The following is a 23,690-nucleotide window of genomic DNA, read 5'->3' as shown; positions in this document are numbered from 1 at the left end:
TTCATATAAACCATTTTATTTAGCCCAAACATGATTGAATTTGTGTAGTTTTTGGATTCGAAGAAAATATGGACAAGTAATAATTGTTTAACAATAATATCTCATGGAGTATAGGAAAGAAAGTAACAATCAAATTTTGGAATAATAGATGAAATTGTGAAATAACTCTTTTGTGAAAGATATTTTAGGTTGTATAATAATTTCAACTTAGGATGGTATTAAGTTGATGAAAATAATTCATTGATGAAAATAATATATGATGGAAAGTCTCACATCAAATAGGATAAGCAATGACGTGGGCGGTAGTGGTTATATAATGAACTCTAAGTTCATGGTTTTAGTCGCTTCAAGTTAAAGACATTTTAAGTTTGTATTTGTATTTTTCTTATAGTCTTGTATTAGTGTGTCGTGAGGTTTAAGTTAAATTTTTGCTTTAGAGAGTGTGACTGTATTTGGATCAAAGGGCATGTGAAAGTTGTCTATGTGTTGTAAAATTTTCGCATAGTGTTATTCTCTAGTTGTTATTAGACAATAGTCATGATTTTTCTCCAGTTTTGGAATTTCCACATTGATTCTTATGTTGACCTTATCTCTGTTGGTAAGGTGATTCTCAAGGGTAAATATGGTAATGTTCTTCATGATGACATGTTGTTTTCCTATTAGATTGTCACAATTTCGTATATGTGTGAGATACATAAACATATACACATGTATAATAATTTATGAGAATGAAAATTAGAGTATGATATACATATACATATATAATCAAATCTGCATACAAAATATTACAGAATAATATTAGGGGTAAAAAGGATTAATTTTTTCAATTATTATGGAATACAAATGCAATCCCTAATGTAAAACAATTCATTTTGGAGAATGGACCTAAATATTATTGCAACTAGGGATAAGATTGAACATAAGGGAATGATGTTGTGTAATTTGTGTTATACGTAAAGAACATGAAGAAACTATCCCACACTTGTTTTTGAACTCTTAGATATCTAGCTTTACTTGAAACCTTTGCAATAAGTGGATATCTCTTCAAACAATTTTGCATAATTATATGCTTTAAGTCTAACACCCATAATTAGGTGTCACAACCTCTATTAACACTAGATAAGATTGGAATCGTTGCACCTTCAGCATCTCTAAAGCATCTAATGTTTAACGGGAAAACATATTATCTAATGTGACTAATTTATGCCTATCATATGATAAAGGTGAAGTCACTCTGTTAGATAGTAAGTCGCGATACAACATCTAATACCATTGTTTCTAATCATTCATTTGACTTCGAACTTCATAACACAATGTCTAATCCTCACTTCGTCTGATTACATACTGGTATATCGTCTCATAACGTATTTTTAAACACTTGTCTTATCCAATCATAGCTCAAAAACTTAGAAAAATCTCTTATACATCAAATTGACTTATATTTAGATATAAATCTCCAACCAGCTATATTCAAAACATCATTACAGGACTTAGAGTACTTACAACATGGATTTTTAATCCTACATGAAATTTTAAATATAAAATAAAATACTTAAATTCATCCTATACTACTCTTTAAGGAAAGATTATACCCTTCACTATTATGCACCACTACTTATTTTATCGCCTGTTCTCGTATAACACACATTCATAGTACAGTAAAACAACGAAACATAAGAAAATAAAATGAGCTAACATAAACAGAACCATGGTAATGCAAAAATAGTAAATTTTCACCACATCAACCATCACACACTTGGGGTATCATTCTATATTAACGTACACAAATGTAAATTTTTAACATGTAATTATGCATGATACCTGATTCTACATGTGGGTGCAAGTGTATTTAGTACACTAAGAGATTCCTACACCTGTCATCTGATATTGGAAAATTATGGTTCAAGCCCCGAGCATAACAAGTCTATAGAGCAAGGCTCTTGGCCGAACCAAGACCCACAACTTTGTAACATATGACAGGGTAAGACCCTTATAGTCTAGTTGCACACAATTTTTCAATACCACAAGAAACTTCCTTAGACTCTCACTCCTAGCTACATTATTTTATCTGAAACTGGTGGCCTATATCAATCACCATTCAACACACATTATAGTGTACACACATAGTGACTCTTTCATGCTGGAAAGGTCACATCATATAACAATAGTCATGAGATTAAAAGTTCAATAGATTTTTACTCTACGACCTAACTTCTATGTAATCCATCCAAAACTATTAAATTTCCCCAAAACCATTTTCCACATAAAAAAGGTTTTTTTATAAACTCATTTAAGATATAATAATCATAGACTTATCCACATGCTTGTTCATTTCTCAAAGATTCAAGTAAACTCAACCAAGAATAGCAAAAACACATCATATAACTCACAATGAACAAATAACATTCTAATGAAATAGTTAGCTTCCCTTGTTCGAAAATACTTCTTAAGGCTACTCACTTAATGTTGACTCCAAAAGCGTAGAACGCTAGCTCTCTTCTCACAAACTATCATTGGTGTAGAATAAACTTTTTATAGCGCCCAATATGCACCGGTTCATGCACAAACGAGGCATACGAAGACACGGTGCCACTTTTGTAATTTTTTCGAACTTTTATGCCTCGGTTGTACATAGAATTGAGGCATAACCCCCCCCCCCCCAAATTTTTATTTTTTCCGTTGCTTTGATATTTTTAAACAAGTGGCAGACTTTTATGCCTCGGGTCACATCTAACTGAGGCAGATAGATGTTTATGCCTCGGGTCTCCTATAATTGAGGCGGATAGATGTTTATGTCTCGGGTCTCTTATAACCGAGGCATATTTGATTGCTTTTTGAGTGGAATATGCCTCAGGTTGCATGTAACCGAGGCAGATAGATGTTTATGCCTCAGTTTAAAATCAATCGAGGCAATAAGTCTTCTTAGGGTTAAAATGAAATCGCGCCACTATTCGTCTTCTTCCCATGAGCAGCAACAACTTTTCTCTCTTCCATTTTCAAACGCAAGTTTCGTTGCAGAAACAAGTTTCACGCCCCTTCCTCTTCAACTTCTTGCGTCTCCTCCTCAGTTTCTCGTCCAACTCCTCGATTCTTATGAGAAACTTCACCTTCTCGCTCAAATAGTCCTCTAATTTCGAAAACGCAACGTTTTGCTTCTCTTCGGCGTCTTTCAGAGTGGACACCTTGGACTGCACCAACTTTGCGAGGTTCTTGTGCAACGCCATGTTCTCGTCGTCCTCGCGCTCAAGCTCTGTCAATGCGGTGCCGTTTTGATGCGGCGTCATATTTAAATTAAGGATAGAGTTGGGAGTAGAAGACATACTCGATCTACGCGATGCGGTCCTTGGCGCCTTGAATTGAAGTGACGAGGATGGTGTTGAGACCGTCGACGTAGTTTGCGGCGCCAACGTCAGTGAGAGGAAACCCTAACTTCGGAGAGGGAGGGTGGGGCACTCTAATTTGGGAGAAGGTTGAAGATGATGATGTGGCACACTATGGTTGGTGCATATGTGCGTACAAGGATCATGACCACGTTTCATGCTATTATTGGGTCATAAAGTTTTTTCTTTAAATTTGTGATACCCATTAGGCCTTGGTTCCTTCCAGAATCGAGGAAGTAACCCTCGTATATGCCTCAATTCATAACTGGGGCATAAATAGATCCTTTTTTACCTCGTCAATATATGCATTGGGTGTAAAACCGAAGCCAAAAGGTCAAAATAACTATTGTCAAATCCCTCCCCTACACTAGTGTATGAGAACTATAGATGTTGGGATCCCAAGGGACTCAAAACCTCAGACTATGTGAAAGCTTAAAGAGAAAAGGTGATAATTGAGTATAAGTTAAGAGAATGGAATGTAGTGATATGAGACTTGATACCTTGTCCCATGACCTAATATAGCTCAGTCTCTACTTTTCAGATGAGACAAGTGTGCTATGTGTCTCTATCCCAACAGAAAGAAGCATCCTACCATAGTGCATTTTTTTCTTGCTCTTTCCTAAAAAAAGGACAACAACATATTAAGGTGTTTAGGTCTCATGTCCCCAACAAAATATTTTCTCTCTCCATAATGTGTCTCTCCTTGTCTTATGCAAATAACAAAACAAACTCATAAAGCATAAAGGAAAAGTCATTATATTTAATCATATATAGATATTAAAACAAATACATGCATCCTTACACATAAATTGAATGTCAAACAATGCTACTTTCCAACCCTAAATCTGCCCACATCATCATCTTGTTGGGATTGCAAGATTGTTCGTACACGACGAAGTCTACATGATTCCACCACTATGTGTCTCTAACAAATTTGGTGAAGTTTGAAAACTTCAATAAGTCCTCTATGGTCTTAAACAACCACCTCGCGTTTGGTTTCAGAAGTTTTCTACAATAATTATCTCTCTTGGTTTACAAGAAAATGTTTCATTAGTAACCAATTTTAGTGACCAAAAGTTGTTAGTTACTATAATTATTAATTTAGATACAAGTTTACAAAGTAAAAAAATTATTGGTTACTAAAATAGTTACTATTATGAATAAAAAATTATAATTGGTCACTAAATTGGTTTTTAAAATTAGCTACCATAGTTTTGGCTACCAAAATAACTTAGTTACTAAATTGCTCTTTAATTAATTAGTGACAAATTTAGTGACCAATTATAGTTTTTTATTTATATTAGTGACTATTTTAGTAACCAATGAATTTTAATTTTGTAAATTGGTATCTAAATTGGTCACTATAGTGACTAACAACTTTTAGTCACTAAAATTAGTTACTAATAAGACATTTTCTTGTAGTACTCATCATGATTATGTATTACTTGTCAGGAAAACCAATGTATGACGTATTTAGATATCCTTATATGTTGATGATATGATTATTACTAGTGATGATTTTAACGGAATTACATCTTTAAAAACTATATTATCCCATTGTTTTGCTATGAAATATTTAGGTATACTGTGTTATTTTTGGGTATTGAGGATGTTTCTTCTTCCAAAGGTTATCTTTTGTCTTAGTCCAATTATATTGCTAACCTATTTAAGCGTGCTGGGCTTATTGACATTAAGATTTTTAATACTCCTCTTGAGACAAGTGTACGATATTCCCCATCGCATGGTATTCTTTTGACTGATTCTACTTTATATCAAATTATTGTTAGGAGTTTGATTTATCTTACTATGACATGTCCAGACATTGCACATGTTGTTCATGTTGTTAGTCAGTTTGTTTCAGCTCCCACAATAGTTCATTAAGGTGTTGTTCTTCGTATTTTTAGGTATCTTTGACGCACTTAGTTTTAGTCTCTTTTGCTTTCTTCTACATCGTCTTTAGACTTGCGTGCCTATTGTGATGCAGATTGGAATGATGATCTTAATGATCAAAAATCCACTACTATGGGGTGTATTTTTCTTGATGATTCACTTATATCATGGAAGAGTAAGAAATAAAATGTTATATCTCGATCACCCACAAAAGTTGAGTAACACGTCATGGCTTTGACTACCTTTGAGATTATTTGGTTGCGTTGGTTACTTGTAGATGTAGGTGTCTATTTGAAAGATCATATGCCTCTACATTGTGACAATAAAAGTGTTATTCATATTGCTCACAATAATATTTTTCATGAGTGAATTAAACATATTGAAATAGATTGTCATTTTACTCGTCATCATCTTCAACTTGGCACTATATCCTTACCATTTGTTCCTTCAACTCTACAAATTACAAATATATTTACCAAGTCGCACTTCGTTTTACTCTTTCATTTTTTATTTGAGAAACTCTCAATATATTTAGTCGTAGCATTGTAAATTTGAGGGGATGTAAGTATAGACCCATGTTTTAGGCCTATTTACTTGTGACTTCTAGAGTTAACTTTGTATGTATACTTTTTGTAACATTTTATACACGGTCAATATTATACAATCATTTTTTTATATATTTCTTCGTTTTTTTCCGGTTATGACTCAAATTATCCTCTATAGTTACTTTGTTCAAAGTAACTCTCCATACAAAGTGTTGAATTGATGGGAAAGTCTTAACTCTTTTGAAATTTACCAAACACCCATGTTATCATGTTTCGTCCATATTGATAGCATCTTGTATTTTCAAGGTAAAAGTCTATAAATTATATTTTAAAATTTTTTCGATAATTTCTTTACTGGATGGATTCAGCTATTGAGCTGAACTCCTTACTATTATTTTGTTAATTTGGAACGTGTGAATATGGGTGTTGAAAGATTATTTGAATTAAATGTGATTTTAGATTGACTCTTTCATGATGAAAGTATAGCTTCTTCACATTCTCTTGGTAGAACAAAACAAAAATGCCTGAATATATGTTTGTTTTTCTTAAGTTTTCATTGTTTTCAGGTGATGTTTTTGCCAGCTATGTTTTCATAGTGAACAAAATCCTATTTTGTGTCCTTAGTCAACTAGTTCTTGTGTATGATTTTTTTAAGAATAGACAGGGTCTTCCTACCTTACAATTTGCTTCATTTTGTTTTGTTTTCTTTTTAAATCGTTGAAGTGTGTTTTTGCCTATTACTTATATAATAAAAGAGTAAATAAATTCAACCCAAATTATGAATTAATCTTGCATTAAATATTCTTAAGAGTGTTTGAATATCTCTACATAAAACAGATGGAATGATTTCCTTCTACATCTTTAAATGAAACTTAGTTAAAAGAAAAAAAAAATACTTGTCACCACAAACATGCCAGACCAAGAAACAACTAATTAATTGGGATTTGCACTGGTTTCCCTTTGAATTATAGCTGTAGAGTAAATAATAGAATAATGATATCAACCCTGATCAAATCACCATCATGATGTTCATTGGACTCAGTCAAAAGTCAAGACAATTATATATTAATTAAGAATTTAGAAATATATATCTAAGTAGTAATAGTGGCTGCCCTATATGATGCCTTGGGAAAGGGTGGAATTGGCCCAGTGAAAGACAATTTCCTATGGAAGAAAACTATTTATTTATTGTAGGTGTTAACGAAGAATTAAGGAAGAAGTTAATTTCCCCAAGTTTACTTTGTGTAGAAAAATGGATAGAATAATTTTTCTGTCCTTGATTCAGTCCATTGAAATATAACTTAATTGCCTAGCTATTTTGTAAAATTCTTGTTTTTTAAACTATGGTTTTTGTTCATTTAAAAAGTGTTTTTATTTTTGAAAGACTTTTTCTTTCTTTTTTAAAAAAAAATATTTTTTTCAATTTCTTCTTCAACGGAAAAGTAAAATAAAAGTCAATTACCCAAATCAATTCACAATAATTGCATGTAAATAATCAACTCTATACATCACTTATAAACAAAGTTAAAACCCTTCAATTTTAAAAAAAAAAAAAAAAACCTAGAGGGCATGGTTGGTGAAAATTTATAAATAAGGCATTTTGTTCATGAAGTAACCCTCTCTACTTCCGAACTACGTATACCTTTTGTACTTATTCATTCTATTGTAAAGAAAAAGTAAAAAAGGTTTTACCTTTTAAAAATAAATTAATTGTTCAGTTCCTCTATTAATTTATTTTTTTCTTTTTCATTTAAAAGTTTAGAACGTTTTAATTTTTCAAAATCTCTGAATAATGAATTTCTTTCCAGCTACTGAAAGTTCCGTAGTTATATAAAAATTAATTTATAAGTATATAAAAATAAAATCCAATAACTAGATTGTTTTTGGTGTGTCAATATATATAATATTAATAAATCATTATCATATTATTATTACTTATATATTTAATTCTAAAAGTAATAATATATTTATATTGATACTAATAATAGGTAATATTAATTTGATACAAAATCAAATTATAATTGATTAAAGTTATAATAAATTATAAAAATACTAACGTTAACTTATTATTGTAAATATAAAATAAATAATTAAAATAAAAAATTTACTGTTTACTCATGTGTTTATAAACCATTAACTTATGGGTTAATATTTTTTATGACTAATGACTATATTCTTATTACTATTTACTTCCTTTGTCTTCATTTTCTACTTATAAATACCACTTAAGTGCATCGGAAAAAAAAAACAACAATAACAAAGAATAATAAATACTAGAGTTTTCTCCAATGTGTTATTCTTTTCTTTCTATATTATCTTTAAGACATTGGTGTTCATAAGGTTCGGAGATCCTTCGCTACACTCGATCGATTTGATGGGTTGTTATATCTTGAGAGAGAAACGCATATTATTTGATTTGAAACACATATGATTATGCGATAGAGGCGTTTTCTCTCTAAGGATAGCACTATGCGTGCCTCAACCCAGGCTATTTCTACTCCTTTCCTCATATACTTTTTATCTCTTATTGTTATTATAATTGTCGATCTCTTATTAATATTCATTGATATATATATATATATATATATATATATATATATATATATATATATATATATGTGTGTGTGTGTGTGTGTCTTAGTGTTATTATTGCGCTAATAATTATTATTATGTTATTTCATATTTTTATTATTATTAGTATTATTTGAGTAATCATTTTCTAACATTCTTAGAGAGAAAAATTTCTTGTTATTTCTATTTTTAATTACTCATTTGTATTCATTTCTAAAATATAAAAAAAAATATAGAGCTATAGACTAAAAATTCATTTTATAAACTAATGTGTTTATTATGGTTATAATTAAACCAGTTTCAACTGAGCCTAAAAACTTATGTGTATAATTATTTTTTTCTTTTTTATTGGTAACAATAAATGAAATTATGGATAAATAAAATTTTGGATAAATAAAATTTTGGATCATTGAATAATTTTTTGTGATGTCTAAAGCTAATATTTTTGTTGTTATATTAATTTATGCTTTAATATTGTCTATTCTTACCATTGATAAAAATGTTCTATATCATGTATATATTTTAAGTGTTTTGTCTGAAAGTAATTATAAAATAATTTGTCATATTAAAACTACTATTGTGTTATGGAAAACACTTGAACTAAACTTTACATTTGCAAAGGAAAAAAAAAAAAACTTAGCTTGATATTTATATGAAAAGAATGACTGATCAATAGTGCATGGAAGGCAAACAACAACGGTTATTTTGAAGTGGTTTTTGATTACAATAAATTATTAATTCTAGACATGTTCTTTGGTTGGTAAATGATATATTTGTGATGATTTATTTGAGTTGAGTACCTTTATCTTGTAATAAAATATTTATAAGTTTTCTTTGATTATTACAAAATGTTAAGTTGTGATTTATGACATGCTATTATTACAATTGTTGAGATGTTGAGAAATTGTGATTAGAGACCATTCAAATTATAAAATTTTGAGGTACAAAATTAATTAAATAGAGAAGTGATAATACATGTCTTTACAAATGGGTGTTTTTATGTAAAATTCATGGTATAATTCATTAAGCAACATTTTCATATAGTGTTAATCTAATGGTGCAACAAAAGAAAGAAAAAAAAATGCTTTGATATGGTAACATTATATTAGTGAAATTTTTATATCATGCTTACCATATTTTGAACACAAAAGATTGTGATAAAACTTGTTATGAGTTATGAAAGAAAAAAGAACCACATTTAAAATATTTCAAAGTGTGGGGGTGTCTTGCAATGGTAACATACCTGTTAATAAAAAATCTTGGTTATATATTATAAAGTGAATGAATATATACATCACCGTTTTGCCATCTAATGTAATATTATTTGTGTTTTTTCTAGTTATGACAATATGTCCAATTTCTTGAGATGATTGAATGATATTTTAATGTAAATTGAATATTGATTTTGGTGACACAAAAATCACCTATTGGTTATGGTTATGGTTATGGTTATGTTTTAACCTTGGATGAAGTGTCCTATCATGGAAATATGTTAAAAAGTTGTTGTCATGATATACTATGCAAGCATAAATTATTCCTATTTTCAATGCATCATCCTGATAATCAAATTGTTATATTTAAAGTTTCTAGTAAAAATGTCAATGAAAAATTGACATATAATGATGAGAGACAAATGTATTAGAAACTTAACTACTCATGATATTGTCTCTCTTGACTTTCTCAAGTCAAAAGAGAAACATTGCATATATGATTATCAAATGGTTGATGCATAAACTAGTATTTGAGTCGTCGAGGGGAATGGGACTATAGCCCATAAATTAGTTGCACCAATGGACACCCATCTCCACATGAATGGTAATCCCATGAAATGGAGTTCAATGGGTAACAACGAAGTTGTTGTTGACTAAAGTACACCAAATAATTTGATTAAATTTTATGTCTCATTCCTATGATGAGGTGTACTATAAATTGTGGCGATAATTAGGTTGAGCTATATGCATTGTTATGCTTATATATTCTTTTATAAAATACCTCTTAATAAACTCAATGACAATTATTGTAAGGGTGTGAGTCACAAACCACCCTTTGAGGGTTTACCTAGTGAGTGTGATGGTGGGGCCGCCATTGTGAGACATGGGCAAGTCTCTAAGTGACACTCATGAAACAAGATACATGCACAAGGTCGTAACGTGCACCCACTTATTAGAACCTATAATCAACACCAATATTGTATGTGTTATTTACTAACACCCGGTCACAGGAGATGTAGCTCAAGGCAATTAAGTCTCTGCATTTTCTCGGGTGGAAGTTTATAAGTACTAGGTGTAAGGGTCAAACTCGGAAGGGTTAAACTCGGAAGGGTTAAACTCGGAAGGTTCCTTACGCTGAACTACAATATTTTGTTTTAAAAGATAATATATTTTTTTGTTTTATTTTATTTTTTAAATTATGTGGGGGATTGTTAGAAATATTTTAATATAATTTAAAAAATAAATAATTAAAATAAAAAACTTATTGTTATTCATGTGTTTATAAACCTTTAATTTATGGGTTAATATTTTTTATGGCTAACGACTATATTCTTATTATTATTTACTCTGTCTTCCTTTTCTACCTATAAATATCACCTAGGTGCATGGGAAAAAAATAACAACAACAAAGAATAACAAACACTAGAGTTTTCTCCGAAGTGTTGTTCTTTTCTTTTTATATTATCTTTAAGACATTGGTGTTCATAAGGTTCGGAGATCCTTCGCTGCACTCGATCGATTTGACGGGTTGTTATATCTTGGGAGAGAAACGCATATGATTTGATTTGAAACACATATGATTGTGTATTTGTTTAGCCTTGTGCAGTATGGGCGTTTTCTCTCTAAGGATAGCGTTATGTGTGCCTCAACCCAGGCTATTTCTACTTGTTTCCTCATATACTTTTTATTTCTTATTGTTATTATAATTGTCGATCTCTTATTAATATTTATTGATTTATATATATGTCTTAGTGTTATTATTGCTCTAATAATTGTTATTATGTTATTTCATATTTTTATTATTATTAGTATTATTTGAGTAATCATTTTCTAACATGCACTATTTTTAATGTGATCAATATTTCTTTTATAAGAAAAATCAGTCATGATTATTACCTATGATAAAAAAGTTATTAGTTTTTTATCGCTAATAACTAATAATAATATTAAAGAATGACAAAAACAAAAGTTAGTAATAATAATAATAATAATATACCCAAAAATGCAAAAATTTGAAATCTTGATCTTCATTTCCTATCACTAATATTACAAAAACAAATTATTGTTGAATGACAAAACTTATATATATATATATATATATATATATATATATATATATATATTATATTATATTATATTATATGATCTTTCCAAACCAAAAATGTCCTATAGTCTTTCTTCTAATATATTTAAGAAGATAAGAATTTCCTTTGAAAAAACCTAGATAACTTAATATTAGAACAAGAGAAAGCAACCTACTGGCAACACGGGATAGAAAACACAAGATAGAACAAACAATACAAAAAAAAGCCTTATTTTTTAGTTTTCCATTGGAAATAAAAAGAAACCTTTTCCCGAGACACTACAAAAAAATTTTATATTAGCTACAGAATATTTCCTAGCTATTCCGTAGCTAATCCTTCATTAACTAGTTTTGCAACAGATTAACTATTAAATTGCTACGTAATGTTTGGTAGCTAAATCCAAGTAGCTAATTGGAGAGGGATATATTTTCTCGCTATTCCGTAGCTAATGTCTTGCTAATTCCTCGCTAATCCCTCGCTACTTAAAATCAGAAAGTTTTATAAATTGTAGCTAATTTGTAGTTATTTCGCCGCAATTATGTTATCGCTAATCCATAGCTAATCTGTCACAATTGATTTCTCGCTAATCCGTAGCTAATTTGTCGAAATTAATTTATCACTAATCCGTAGCTAATTTGTCGCAATTAGTTTCTCGCTAATCCGTAGCTAATTTGTCGCAATTTATTTCTCGCTAATCTGTAGCTAATCTGTTGCAATTAATTTCTTGCTAATCCGTAGCTCATATATCGCAATTTATTTCTCGCTAATTCGTAGCTAATCTGTCGTAATTAATTTCTCGCTAATCCGTAGTTAATTTGTCGCAATTTATTTCTCGTTAATCTGTAGCGAATCTATCGCAATTTTTTCTTGCTAATTTGTAGCTAATCTGTCGCCATTTTTTTCTCACTAATCCATAGCTAATCTGTCGTAATTTAGTTTTTGCTAATCCGTAGCTAATCTGTCGCAATTGCTTTCTCACTAATCTATCGCAATTATATTCTCACTCATCTTTAACTAATTGCTCACAAATATTATTTTGTTAATTACAATTACTTCATAGTTATTCACTCTTTAATATGCCCATGAATGATTAACAAGAGTGTCTAAACAACTCCAATATTTGCACTACATATTTGAAAAGGAAATTAGTCCTGCCATGATCAAAGTATTTCCAACAATTATAGCAAACTGTACAAAATAACATAAGTTCTCACCAATATATAATGGTTTTAGGGCACAAAAGCATTAGAATGTATCAACAAAAAGTAATGTATCAACACAATTATAATAAAAACAAAGTTTTTTTAGTCTGAGACACATCTTCATTCTTGTTTCTTTAATGCAGACAATAATTCTCTCTTAAAATATTGCATTTGCTCTTGCATTTATTGTTGCATAACTGCTTGCATTTCTACTTTGTGCCTTCATTTGTGCTTGCATATCAGTATGTGCTTGCAACTGTGTCTTCACTTGCTCTTGCAAATTAGATATTTGTGTAGCTAAAGTAGTGATTTCTTCAGTTGTTGCATTTGGATTTTTGGAAGAGGAGCCTTCAACTGTTGAAGATGATACATGTGGATTAGTGTCAAGATCCAAACTGTGACCAATGTCATAGACTCTACCTTTCTTATTTTCACCCCTTATTTTTATCCAAACATCAGAGTCAACTATAGGATTCTTTGATGTGTCTTCCCTATATTTTTCAGTCATAGCATTTTCATATGATTCCTACATCAAAATTAATATGTTAGCAATATTATAAATAAATAGTTTAACATTTATAGAATAAACACATACACTTACAATGAAGCTTTTTGCTTTGTTAGACACATATTGATCATCTTTTCTTTTATGAACTTTGTTGTATAATTCACCATAACAAAATATACATGAACATTATTACACTAGATAAAAGCTTAGCCAAAGTCTTTGGCTCTTAGAAATAGAGAATGTTTAAGCAATAATAATGGTGAATACCATTTTTTTCAAGTGTTGTCCAAAGCTTCGTGATCCTCCTGTGTGAACCATGGCATCAGGCTTGGCAGCCCTATTGCTTTTACCCGCATTAGACTTTTTTTTCCATTCTTCTGTTGCCCATATGTCTACTAATCTATTCCACATCTCAGTCTTAATGCCTCTTAGTCCAAGACCCTTTAAGTCTTGAATATTAGCTGAATTTGCCCTTTCTTTTGCCTTTTTCCTTACCTTACATAAAGAGTCAGAATATCGATCCATGCATGTCAAATTCCAAACCTTTCTTGCCATACTACGATCATAATTTGACGCAAAATGATACTTATCCTACATTAATAAAAATCAATTAAATTCATTTATTATGCAAAAGTTTATGCAAAAGTACTTCATTACATTAACATAATGATTACTAACCATAAACTCATTGAATAAAATTTCTTTCATATCACCAAAATATTTTTTCCAATTTGGTGTTGGATTAGGCATCCTGATGAGTAACTCAGATATAATATCTCGAGTAATTTAATCTGGAACAAATTTGGAACAACATATACACTGTTGACAACATTCTAAGGATTAGTTTTTTTTATACCAACCAAATTAAGCATTCCATATCTTCTTAATAAAGTTGTAACATCGAATGCATTGCATTGAAATATATTCGATAGAAACATCCAATTTGTTCTTGAATGGAATTTGCTATTCAAACCATAAAACCCTAAAATAGTTTAATCAATCAAAAATCCTAAAACTTAAAATACGTTATGTCAGCTTCTTTCACCTTCAATCTTTAAAAACCTACTCCATTTACTGAGAAGAGTGTTATCCTTGAAAGATTGAGACAATGAAAGGGAGTATATGAGACAGGAAAATGGAAAATTGAAAAAATAAATGGAGGAAACCACGTACCTATGAGCACAACTGAACTATGAGCACGAAGACGAAGGATTCAGAGTATGAGTGAGGAGAAGAACAACAAAAGTGTGAGTGAAGAGAAAGTGAACATTTGAGTGTTTGAAAATGTGAACGAGAAGCACGGAAACAAGACAAAAATGTTTGAAGATGTGAACAAGTGGCACGTTGGTCTCTTTCAAAAAAATTAAAAAAGATAGTTTCTAAATAGAAAAAATCTAAATAAAAAAAGGAAAACCGCTTTACTAATTTTCTTTTTAAACTATCTTAGTAAATAAAAAATATCCTTAGTTAAAGTATACATAAGTTATCTCCTTCTTTGATTTATATTTTTATTAAACTTATAATTTTTTTACTAAAATTAAAATTTATATATATGATTTCCTCTTTTATTTTATTATATATTTTAATTAATTTATTAATATCTATATTTATATTTTAATATATAATTATATTTAAAACTATTTTTAAAATTTTAAATGTTAAAATATTTAAAATTAAAAATATTTAAATTAAAAGTATTTTAAAATATTTAAATTAAAAGTAATTTTAAAATATTAAGGTTAAAAATAATTTTAAAATATTTAAATTTAAGATAATTTTAAAATATTTAAATTATAAATAATTTTAAAATATTTAAATTATAAATAATTTTAAAATATTTAAATTATAAATAATTTTAAAATATTTAAATTATAAATATTTTTAAAATATTTAAATTATAAATAATTTTAAAATATTTAAATTATAAAAAAATTAGAATATCTAAATTAAAAAAGTATATATTTATACTAAAATTAAAAATAATTTTAGTATGAATTTAATTGAGAAGGATTAACTACAAATATATTTTGTAGTAAATTTGTAGCTATTTCAAACTAGCTACATTTTTATTCCTTCGCTATTTCATTGCAAATTAGAGAGGAATTAACTACAAATATATGTTCTAGTAAATTTGTAGTTATTTTGCTATGAAGAAGCTACAAATTGTTTCTTTCACCATTCTCTCGCAAATTAGTTAGAGATTAGTTACAAATATATGTTCTAGTAAATCTGTAATTATTTTGCTATAGACACGCTACAATATTATTCTTTCGCTATTTCCTCGCAAATTTGTGAGGGATTAACTACAAAATTTTTTCCTCTCTAATTTTCCTAGCAAAATAGAAATTTTCTTGTAGTGTACACTTGTGTGTTTCTATAAAGATTTCATTAGATGAGATTTGTGTACATGCAGTGAAACAAACAACACCAAAAACATGTTTGCTATACTAGAAAATATTTAAAAAAAAATACTAATTTTAGTAATTATATTTAAAAATCAATTTTTTAATTAAAGGTCAATTTTTTTAGTAGTCAAAATCTTAGTAACTAATTTAGATATGAATTTATAATGAAAACTATTTTAATTATTAATTTAGAAATCAATTATAATTTTTTATTCATCATAGAAATTATTTTAGTTATCAATAATTTTTAGTTTAGAAATTGGTATTTTTAATTATTTTTAGTTACTAAAATTGATCATTATTTATAATTGGTACTTATAATTATTTTAATCATAGAAATAAATTATAATTAGTTTTGAAGTGATTTTCTAAATATTTATTCATTTATAATAAACAATTTTAGCAAAATAATTAGTATATAATTTTATTATATATGTAGATAAGTTATGAACGGTTAAATTATGAAACTTCTGATCATGAATACGAAGCAACCATGAGACTCCTTTGTTACTTCCTAGTAAATTATGGAGAATATGTGAAAGGTCTTTCAAAGGTGAAAAAGTATAGGACGTTTTCATCTTAATGAAATTGAACAGGCATGGACACTGAACAAAGATTTGAATTTGAGAGATTCGTTGGAGTAGGAATGCGTTGGAATTTGAAAAATCGGTAGACAAAATTTAGATTGAGAATAGCATACACAGTCTTCATCATCAACCTTCGTATTCTTCCAAAGACCAGTGTTCTGGAAAAAAAATTATATTTTAGATTGGATGTTCGGAATTTTATTTTTTTAACTTGATAAATATTTTTCAAAACATTCCATTCAAAATAGTTTCGAATTAAATTTTCTAGAATATTGGATTTGGATTTTTTTTTTATATTTTAAAGATTGAGTATTCCATAATGTATTTTTAAATTTTTAAATCCAGAAATACGTTTTGGAACACTTTGACAAATATTAAAAAAATGAGGTGTAGGGACTTTTATTACAATTTTAATGAGGAGTGGATTGGAAATTACAGGTTTTGTGGGGCTAGGGGAAGAAAAAAGTGGGGTGTAAAAAGAAATAATAGATGAGATACTAAACAAGTCCAAATGCACATGGGACATGGGGTCATTAACGAAAGGCATGTGCTTCTTACACCTTATAGGCTATGATGAAATGAAAGTTTTATCTCCATAGGAGTATGTGCATCTTCTCCACCACCAAATCTGGTGGCGTAGAATAGAGGTGATAATGGATTGAATTTTTAATGATCTAATCTACATCTATTTTAGATCCAAATAATTGGATTAGATTTTCGATCCAAATATATGTTTTTAGAAAAAGTAGATTAGATTTTTTAAAATCTAGATCCAAGTATTTAGATCAAATTTAAATCCATATCCAAATATTTGGATTAAGTTCAAAATCCAAAATTCATTTTCCATAAAATAAATTTAAATTGATTTTTCTAAAACTTGTGTCCATAGGGCCGACACCATAGAATTTGGCAGATTTTTTGCCGAGACTAACGAGGCCAATTTTCAGCATGGGACGAACTCAACTGACTTTTGGTCGGAGTCAACCGATTTTTTGTCGAGCTCGACTTGGTCGAATTCGTCCAAATTTTTGCTGGGGTCGACTCGACTGAATTTTGGCTAGGGAAGACTCGACCAAATTCGAACGAATTTCAGTCGGGGACGACGTGACCAAATTTGGACCAGGGCCGACTCGGCAAAATTTTAGTCAAGATCAACTTGACTGGATTTGGCCATAGCCAATTTTGCCTAATACGACCAAATTTTGGCCAAACCCGACTTGGCCAAATATGGCCACATTTTGACCCGGGCTTGATCAGTCAAATTTTGGTTAGGGTTGACTCTACTAAATTCATCGGTTGGGACCAACTCAGTTGAATATGACCAATTTTCCCTCACAGTCCACTCAACTGAATACAATCAAATTTCATTCGGAACTTACTCTACCGAATACAGCTAAATTTGGGCTAGGGCCGACTCGACTAAATTCAGCAAAATTTAGTTATAGGTCGACTTAACTCGACCTTCGGTCTTAGACCAACTCAGTCGTATATTCAGTTCGGGTTGACTCTGCTCGACCCCCGGCTCGGATGGATTCGACACGACCTTCTTCCCGACCAACTTCTCGACCTTCAGCCCATGCCAACTTGGCTCGACCTTGAACCGTGCTCGAATAAACTAGACCTTTGGCTGGAGTCCAAGTCATCTTGACCTTTAGTCTGGGCTCGTCTCAGCTCGATCTTCAGTTTGGGCCCGAATGGACTTGACCTTTGACTTGGACCTAACTTGTCACTACTTTTGGTCAAGGACGACTTTGCATGACCTTTGATCTGGGCCGATTTGTCCAAGTCGACTCGACTCAACCTTCAACCCAAACCAACTCGTCTTAACCTTTTGCCTGGGTCAACTCGTCTTCACTTCGACCCAATCGATTTGTCTCGTCCTTTGACTTTGGCTAACAAGTCATAACCTTCAACTCAAGCCAATTGTTTTAAAACTTCAGTTTCCAGAAATTTGACTTTCAGCCCAAGTCGACTTTGTTGAAATGTCAATCCAAACTGACTCGATTGAGTTTTGGGTCTTAATCAACTTAAAGTCTAAGCCCACTTGACTCAACCTTTGTGGATGGAATGAAAATTATTGAAAATTTTAAATTTCTTATATTTTTTAGGATATTTAAAATGATTCTATTTTATTTATTTGAAATATCTTCCAATTCTTTTTAAATTTTAATTTCTTTTTAATTATTTTATTCAAACAAATTATTTTAGTGTGAAAGTTATCAATTCAAATAAATAAATTATCCTTCTAAATTTTAGGAATTATGAACATGTACAAAATTTTACTTTGACCTACTCTCTTACATCATGCCCAATTGTACATTTTATATATATAATATAATATAAAAATTAAATATATATATATATATATATATATATAAATTATTTAAAAAGTAATCCCTACATAACACGTATAAACGTAATTATTACACTGTAAACTTGTCGTAAGTATATACAGTAAAATATGTGGTTAGTTAAAGACTGTTCCAATAAGGTTAATCAGCATCAAACCCATAGTAAATGACATTTTTTTTCCAATGACTTTTGTGTAAAATTTCTCAGCGTCAAAATATCATGTGCAATGAATAATATTTATCACAATGAATCTGGAATATTTTATCTTTGGTCTTGGATTGGAGGCGTGAATCTAATCAATGAATACAATATAATACATTGAGCATAAAGCAACACAGTTTTTTTTCAGTGATATAATTTACTTAACAGAATATAATTAGAATATTTCATCTTGCATAAATTATAAAGTAAAACTGTTAAAAAAATAAAATAAAATATAAATTGATTAGAAAACTAATAAGAGAAATACAATGTATAATGGTTTTAAAACTGAACTTGTTTTGGGATATTAAAATGACCTTAACTTCTTCCTTAAAAAGATGAATTTGACCGTCCAGTTTCAAGTTGTCAGTGTACTTAATCATAAACTATTTGTGGAAATACAGCTTTGCGTTTGGATCATACAACAAAAATTGCTTCAGTTGTTAATGTCTGTCTAAGGAAATGAGGCCTCTTAAAGTTTTGTTTTACAATTTTTATATTATTTTGTTATTGGGGGAGACAACTCAGTTTTTTTATCAACAATCATATATCCTACAACTAAGAAATAAATGACTGATTGACTCATATCTTCACACGTCACACAAAATTTGCATGCTATCTTGACCCCCCTTTTGTACATAATATCCTTCGTGGGCACCCTATTTTATATCACTCTCCATTCGAAAATCTGGGTAGAAGGTAAGCCTAACTTTCCAAATCATACCATACATTTTCTCTTTTCACCACTAACTTCATTTTGTAGTTTCTTATATGCTAATTTAACAGCATAAACAAGTTTCTTATATCCATTCATCTTCAATGTCAAATTGTGAAGTTCTTGCACCAATATATATACTTGACCAATTTCTCGTTCGAACTCTCTCCTCCATCCCAATTTCCATACACACTTATTAACCAACTCCCTAAGGACTCTAAAGTTGCTTCTTTACAATTTAAGTTTGTATCCAGCCTTGGAAATCTCTCTCTAAGTGCTATGTTTCCTATCCACTTATCTTCCCAAACCTGAATTTTCTTTCCCACTTTTATTTTCCATTATCATCATGAAACCAATCCTCGTATTCTCCTTCTGTACACACTTTTCTAATATCCCTCCACAATGATTCATGCCTAGCATCACGGTTATTGTTTTCATTTATTCATCTCCCATATTTAGATTCCAATATGTCTTTGCACTAGGGGTGAGCAAACGATTCAAATTATGAAATACAATTTATAACAATCCAAATTCATATTGCCTTAAGCCTATTTAAATGATTTTTTTCCAAATCTAAATCCATATTTTTATTTTATTTTAAATCCAATCCACTTAATTGGATTTGGATCAGATTTAGACTTCAATTATTTTTTGTATTTTGAAATCCAAATTAAAGGTGTGTCTAAGTCAAGCCAAAGCAATTGAGGACAAGATCCATCAAAATCGGCCTAGGTCCAAACTCGAGTCGAGTTGGCCTAGATCGAAAGTCATGTTAAGTCGAGTCGGTGTGGAATGAAATGTCAAGCTGAATCGGCCTGAGTTGAAGGTTCGAGTTAAGTCGATCTGAGACACTAGTTGAGACGAGTTGATCGAACGTCTAAACGAGCCAGTTTAGGCTAAACGTTAACTTGAGTCGGCCAATTTGACCCAGGTCGAAAGGTTATATCGAGTCAACCTGAGTCGAAGGGTCAAGCCAAGTTGGTTCAAGTCGAGGGCCAAGCCAAGTTGGTCTTAATCAAAGATCAACTGAATCGATCCAGGTCAAGGGTCGAGCTAAGTCGCTCCGTGTTAAAGATCGAGTCGAGTCGGGCCAGACATATGCTTGAGTCAAGTCATCTTAGATTGAGGGTCAAGCTTAGTCATCTCGGATTAAGGGTCGAGCCAAGTGGACTAGACCCAGGTCAACATAAGTTAACTTAGGTCCAAGTTGAGTCAAGGCAGCTCAACACATGTGTAATAGACATGAAAGTCAAGTATATTAGCTCGATGTAATCTAATTGACAAAGCGGATTGAATCTAGATTTAATGCAATTTAAATTGAATTAGAAAATAAAATCCAAATTTTGTGATCTAGTTCATATGGATATGGACTATATATTAAATCTATTTTATTAGGTTTAGAATAGATCTAGACTAAATTTTGAAAAAATCAATTCATGCCCACCCTTATTTTCCACAATTCTTAATCTAGATTAGAAAGACATAAACGATGAAGTTAGCATAGATTTTAACAAACTTTTGGTTCAAGCAGAAAATAAGTATTTTTCTTTATTATTTATATTTCTTATTACTAGAGTTATTTGTAGTTATTTTTATTTTATGAATAAAGTTTAATTTTACAAAAAGACCCGTGTTTAGTGTGTGATTTCTATGATTATATGGTTTTAAATTGTGACCCACATAATTTCGGTCACAATATTGCTCTTGTAACATAAAGTTTTTGGGAAGACATTCTATAGAGGAATGTTTTGAGGAACCTCTTGATCTAGTAATGTTTTTAGGAAACCATTGTTTACCTTGTAAAAAATATACACGTTTTGTCACGTTTTTGTCTTAGTAGGATGATATAGTAAGATTATATATAGAGGGAGATATCATGAAGTGACAATTCTATTCTTCTTTTATTTTGTATATGACTTTTTTATGTATAGCTCGGGAAAATACAATTGTACCATTTAAATATAATTGTTTTTTTCTGATAAAAAAGTATGTTGCTGCCATAGAGTAATTTCATGCAATTGAGATGTGATTTTGAATCAAAGGTAGTCGTATAGTTTTATCAAAACCTTAATCTCTTTCTATTTTGAATCCTTCACAGTAAATTTTAATCAAAACAAAAAAACAAACAAATCTTTTATCATGAAACATGATACATCTACAAACATTACATTACAATATAATAAATTCAAACCCATGCAAAACAATTTTTCTTACAGTTTCCTTCAAGAACCTGCGTCATTTACTTGATTCTTCATTTGTGTAATGAATTAGTTCACTTTCCTGCAGTTCAAACGAATTTGCCCTTTACTCCCGGTGAGAGGCTTTATGTTTCCCATCTTAATCATAGATTTTGCAAAGTCCTGGTAGAAAGCCTTGGAATTGTAGCTATATCTTTTAACCAATGCATCAGTAGAACCACCATTGAACAGTTCCTGATCAGAGTGAAGAACCCCTTTCTTATGAACCAAACCAGAGAAGTAGGCTGAATCAAATTTCGCTGCTGTGTGGTCCAAAGGAGCAAGGTTCAAGTCACCTCCTTTTCTAGGGCAAATGTACTTAAGTTCTTTCGCAAAACGGTGATTGATATTAGAGTCATTGTAGATATGGTCCCTAAATGTAGCACAACGTGCAATTCCTATGGTGTGGCCTCCAGAAAGAACAACAAGGTCTTTCTCATCAAGACCATGGTTCTTGAAGTTGGTGATGAGTTGAGAGAGGTTGAAAAATGGTGCTGGAATGTTTGCATTTGCTGCTTCACGGCTTGCTGTGGTGGAGTCTCTTCTTCCTAGTTTCACTTCCCATGTTGGCCCCCCTAGCTGCAAGGGAAAACACATAATTGTTGAAATCAATTTTCTTTCATCTTACTCACAAAAAAATCCTTATTTTGTAATATATAATATGTACACAAATTTCATCGAACGTGAATATCACTCACCGCAACGACAGAGTCACGTGCAGCAACAGCCAATATGTCTGCACAAGAAAAAACAGGTTTTCCACATGCTTCGTCTAAAGCCTGCTTGATCTCATCCACAACTTCAAATCCTCTTGCAGATTGAACATTTGGAAGTGCATTCTTTTCACTGTCAATGGTGGGTGAAGGGTCTAGCAGAATCGAACCATCACAGCCCTGTTGAGTCACAATTACAAAACCAATTCAGTTATCAGACTACAACAGTTGCATCATTCTTTTTATCAGCCATGCAAAAGACATATATAGAAACAGTATCCAAAAGAAGCACCATTATCTACTACAACCTAACATAAAAGACAATAACAGCAACATAAAAGAACAACTCATTATTAATATTGTGAAAACATAGAAAGTCTTACGTTAACAAAGCAATCATGGAAGTGCAAACGTAGCAGAGAAGCTCCCATACGTTGCTCTTTCTGCACAGCAGCTTCCACAACACTTCTGATGGTGCTCAAAGCGTTAGGGCACGAGTAGTCATAATAATCAGGTGACAGTGATGAAAATGCTGTTGATGCAACAGAAGCAAACACAAAGGAATAGAGGAAAACAGATAAATGCTTATAGGAAGCCATTTATATCATGCAATGAATGGTGAGTACTGTAAGATAGAACTAGTTTTTGGGTTATGGAGATCAACGTGTTCTACAACCCCTTTATATATAGAGATGAAGCACTATTCTACGTAATATCATACCTATTACTTGGTGGACTGGGACTAAGAATGGATCAATTCGGTGAAAGAAACGTTCATCGGGTCATTAATGAAAATACTTAACTTGCAAGAGTTCACTTGGATATGTATAAGAAAATGAGAGAAGAATTTGTCATGGATTGATTTAGTCCATGGGGTTTGTTTATTGAAAGTCAACCATTAAATGATTAGGTTAAAAAGTAGTTTTAAAGGAAACGTACATCAATGCATCTCTTTCGATCGAGTCAAACCGAAATATGAACTTTCTTGCTATAGTTAATATTGATTTGTAAAATATACATTATTTGTTATTTGGAATCATTGGGAAGTTTCAAAATTGCCCTTGTTCTTAGAATATATCATTATATAAA

At 30.6% G+C, this 23,690-nt stretch overlaps 1 protein-coding gene across 1 annotated transcript; it reads right to left on the bottom strand.

Annotated features, from left to right (window-relative positions):
* Window positions 1-21,783: 21,783 nt before the first annotated feature.
* Window positions 21,784-23,291, bottom strand: LOC114166496 (peroxidase P7-like). The gene is made up of 3 exons (XM_028051236.1): window positions 22,985-23,291; window positions 22,587-22,781; window positions 21,784-22,467 (listed from the first exon to the last, which is right to left on the bottom strand). Exons 1-3 carry the CDS (start codon window positions 23,198-23,200, stop codon window positions 21,919-21,921), a joined length of 960 nt encoding a protein of 319 aa, XP_027907037.1. The 5' UTR covers window positions 23,201-23,291; the 3' UTR covers window positions 21,784-21,918.
* Between the last annotated feature and the right edge of the window lie 399 nt (window positions 23,292-23,690).

The sequence above is a fragment of the Vigna unguiculata genome, chromosome 10 (genome assembly GCF_004118075.2).
Source record: "Vigna unguiculata cultivar IT97K-499-35 chromosome 10, ASM411807v1, whole genome shotgun sequence".
NCBI classification, from domain to species: Eukaryota; Viridiplantae; Streptophyta; class Magnoliopsida; order Fabales; family Fabaceae; genus Vigna; species Vigna unguiculata.
Note: the sequence above shows the minus strand (reverse complement) of the source record. Positions and strands in the feature narration are given on the sequence as shown.

Excerpts from the sequence above, each read along its gene's own strand:
- LOC114166496 (XM_028051236.1), bottom strand. The coding sequence starts at position 23,200 with ATGGCTTCCTATAAGCATTTATCTGTTTTCCTCTATTCCTTTGTGTTT. Across the intron at positions 22,782-22,984 it reads TCCATGATTGCTTTGTTAAC|GGCTGTGATGGTTCGATTCT; the intron begins GTAAGACTTTCT and ends GTGACTCAACAG. Across the intron at positions 22,468-22,586 it reads CACGTGACTCTGTCGTTGCG|CTAGGGGGGCCAACATGGGA; the intron begins GTGAGTGATATT and ends TTTCCCTTGCAG.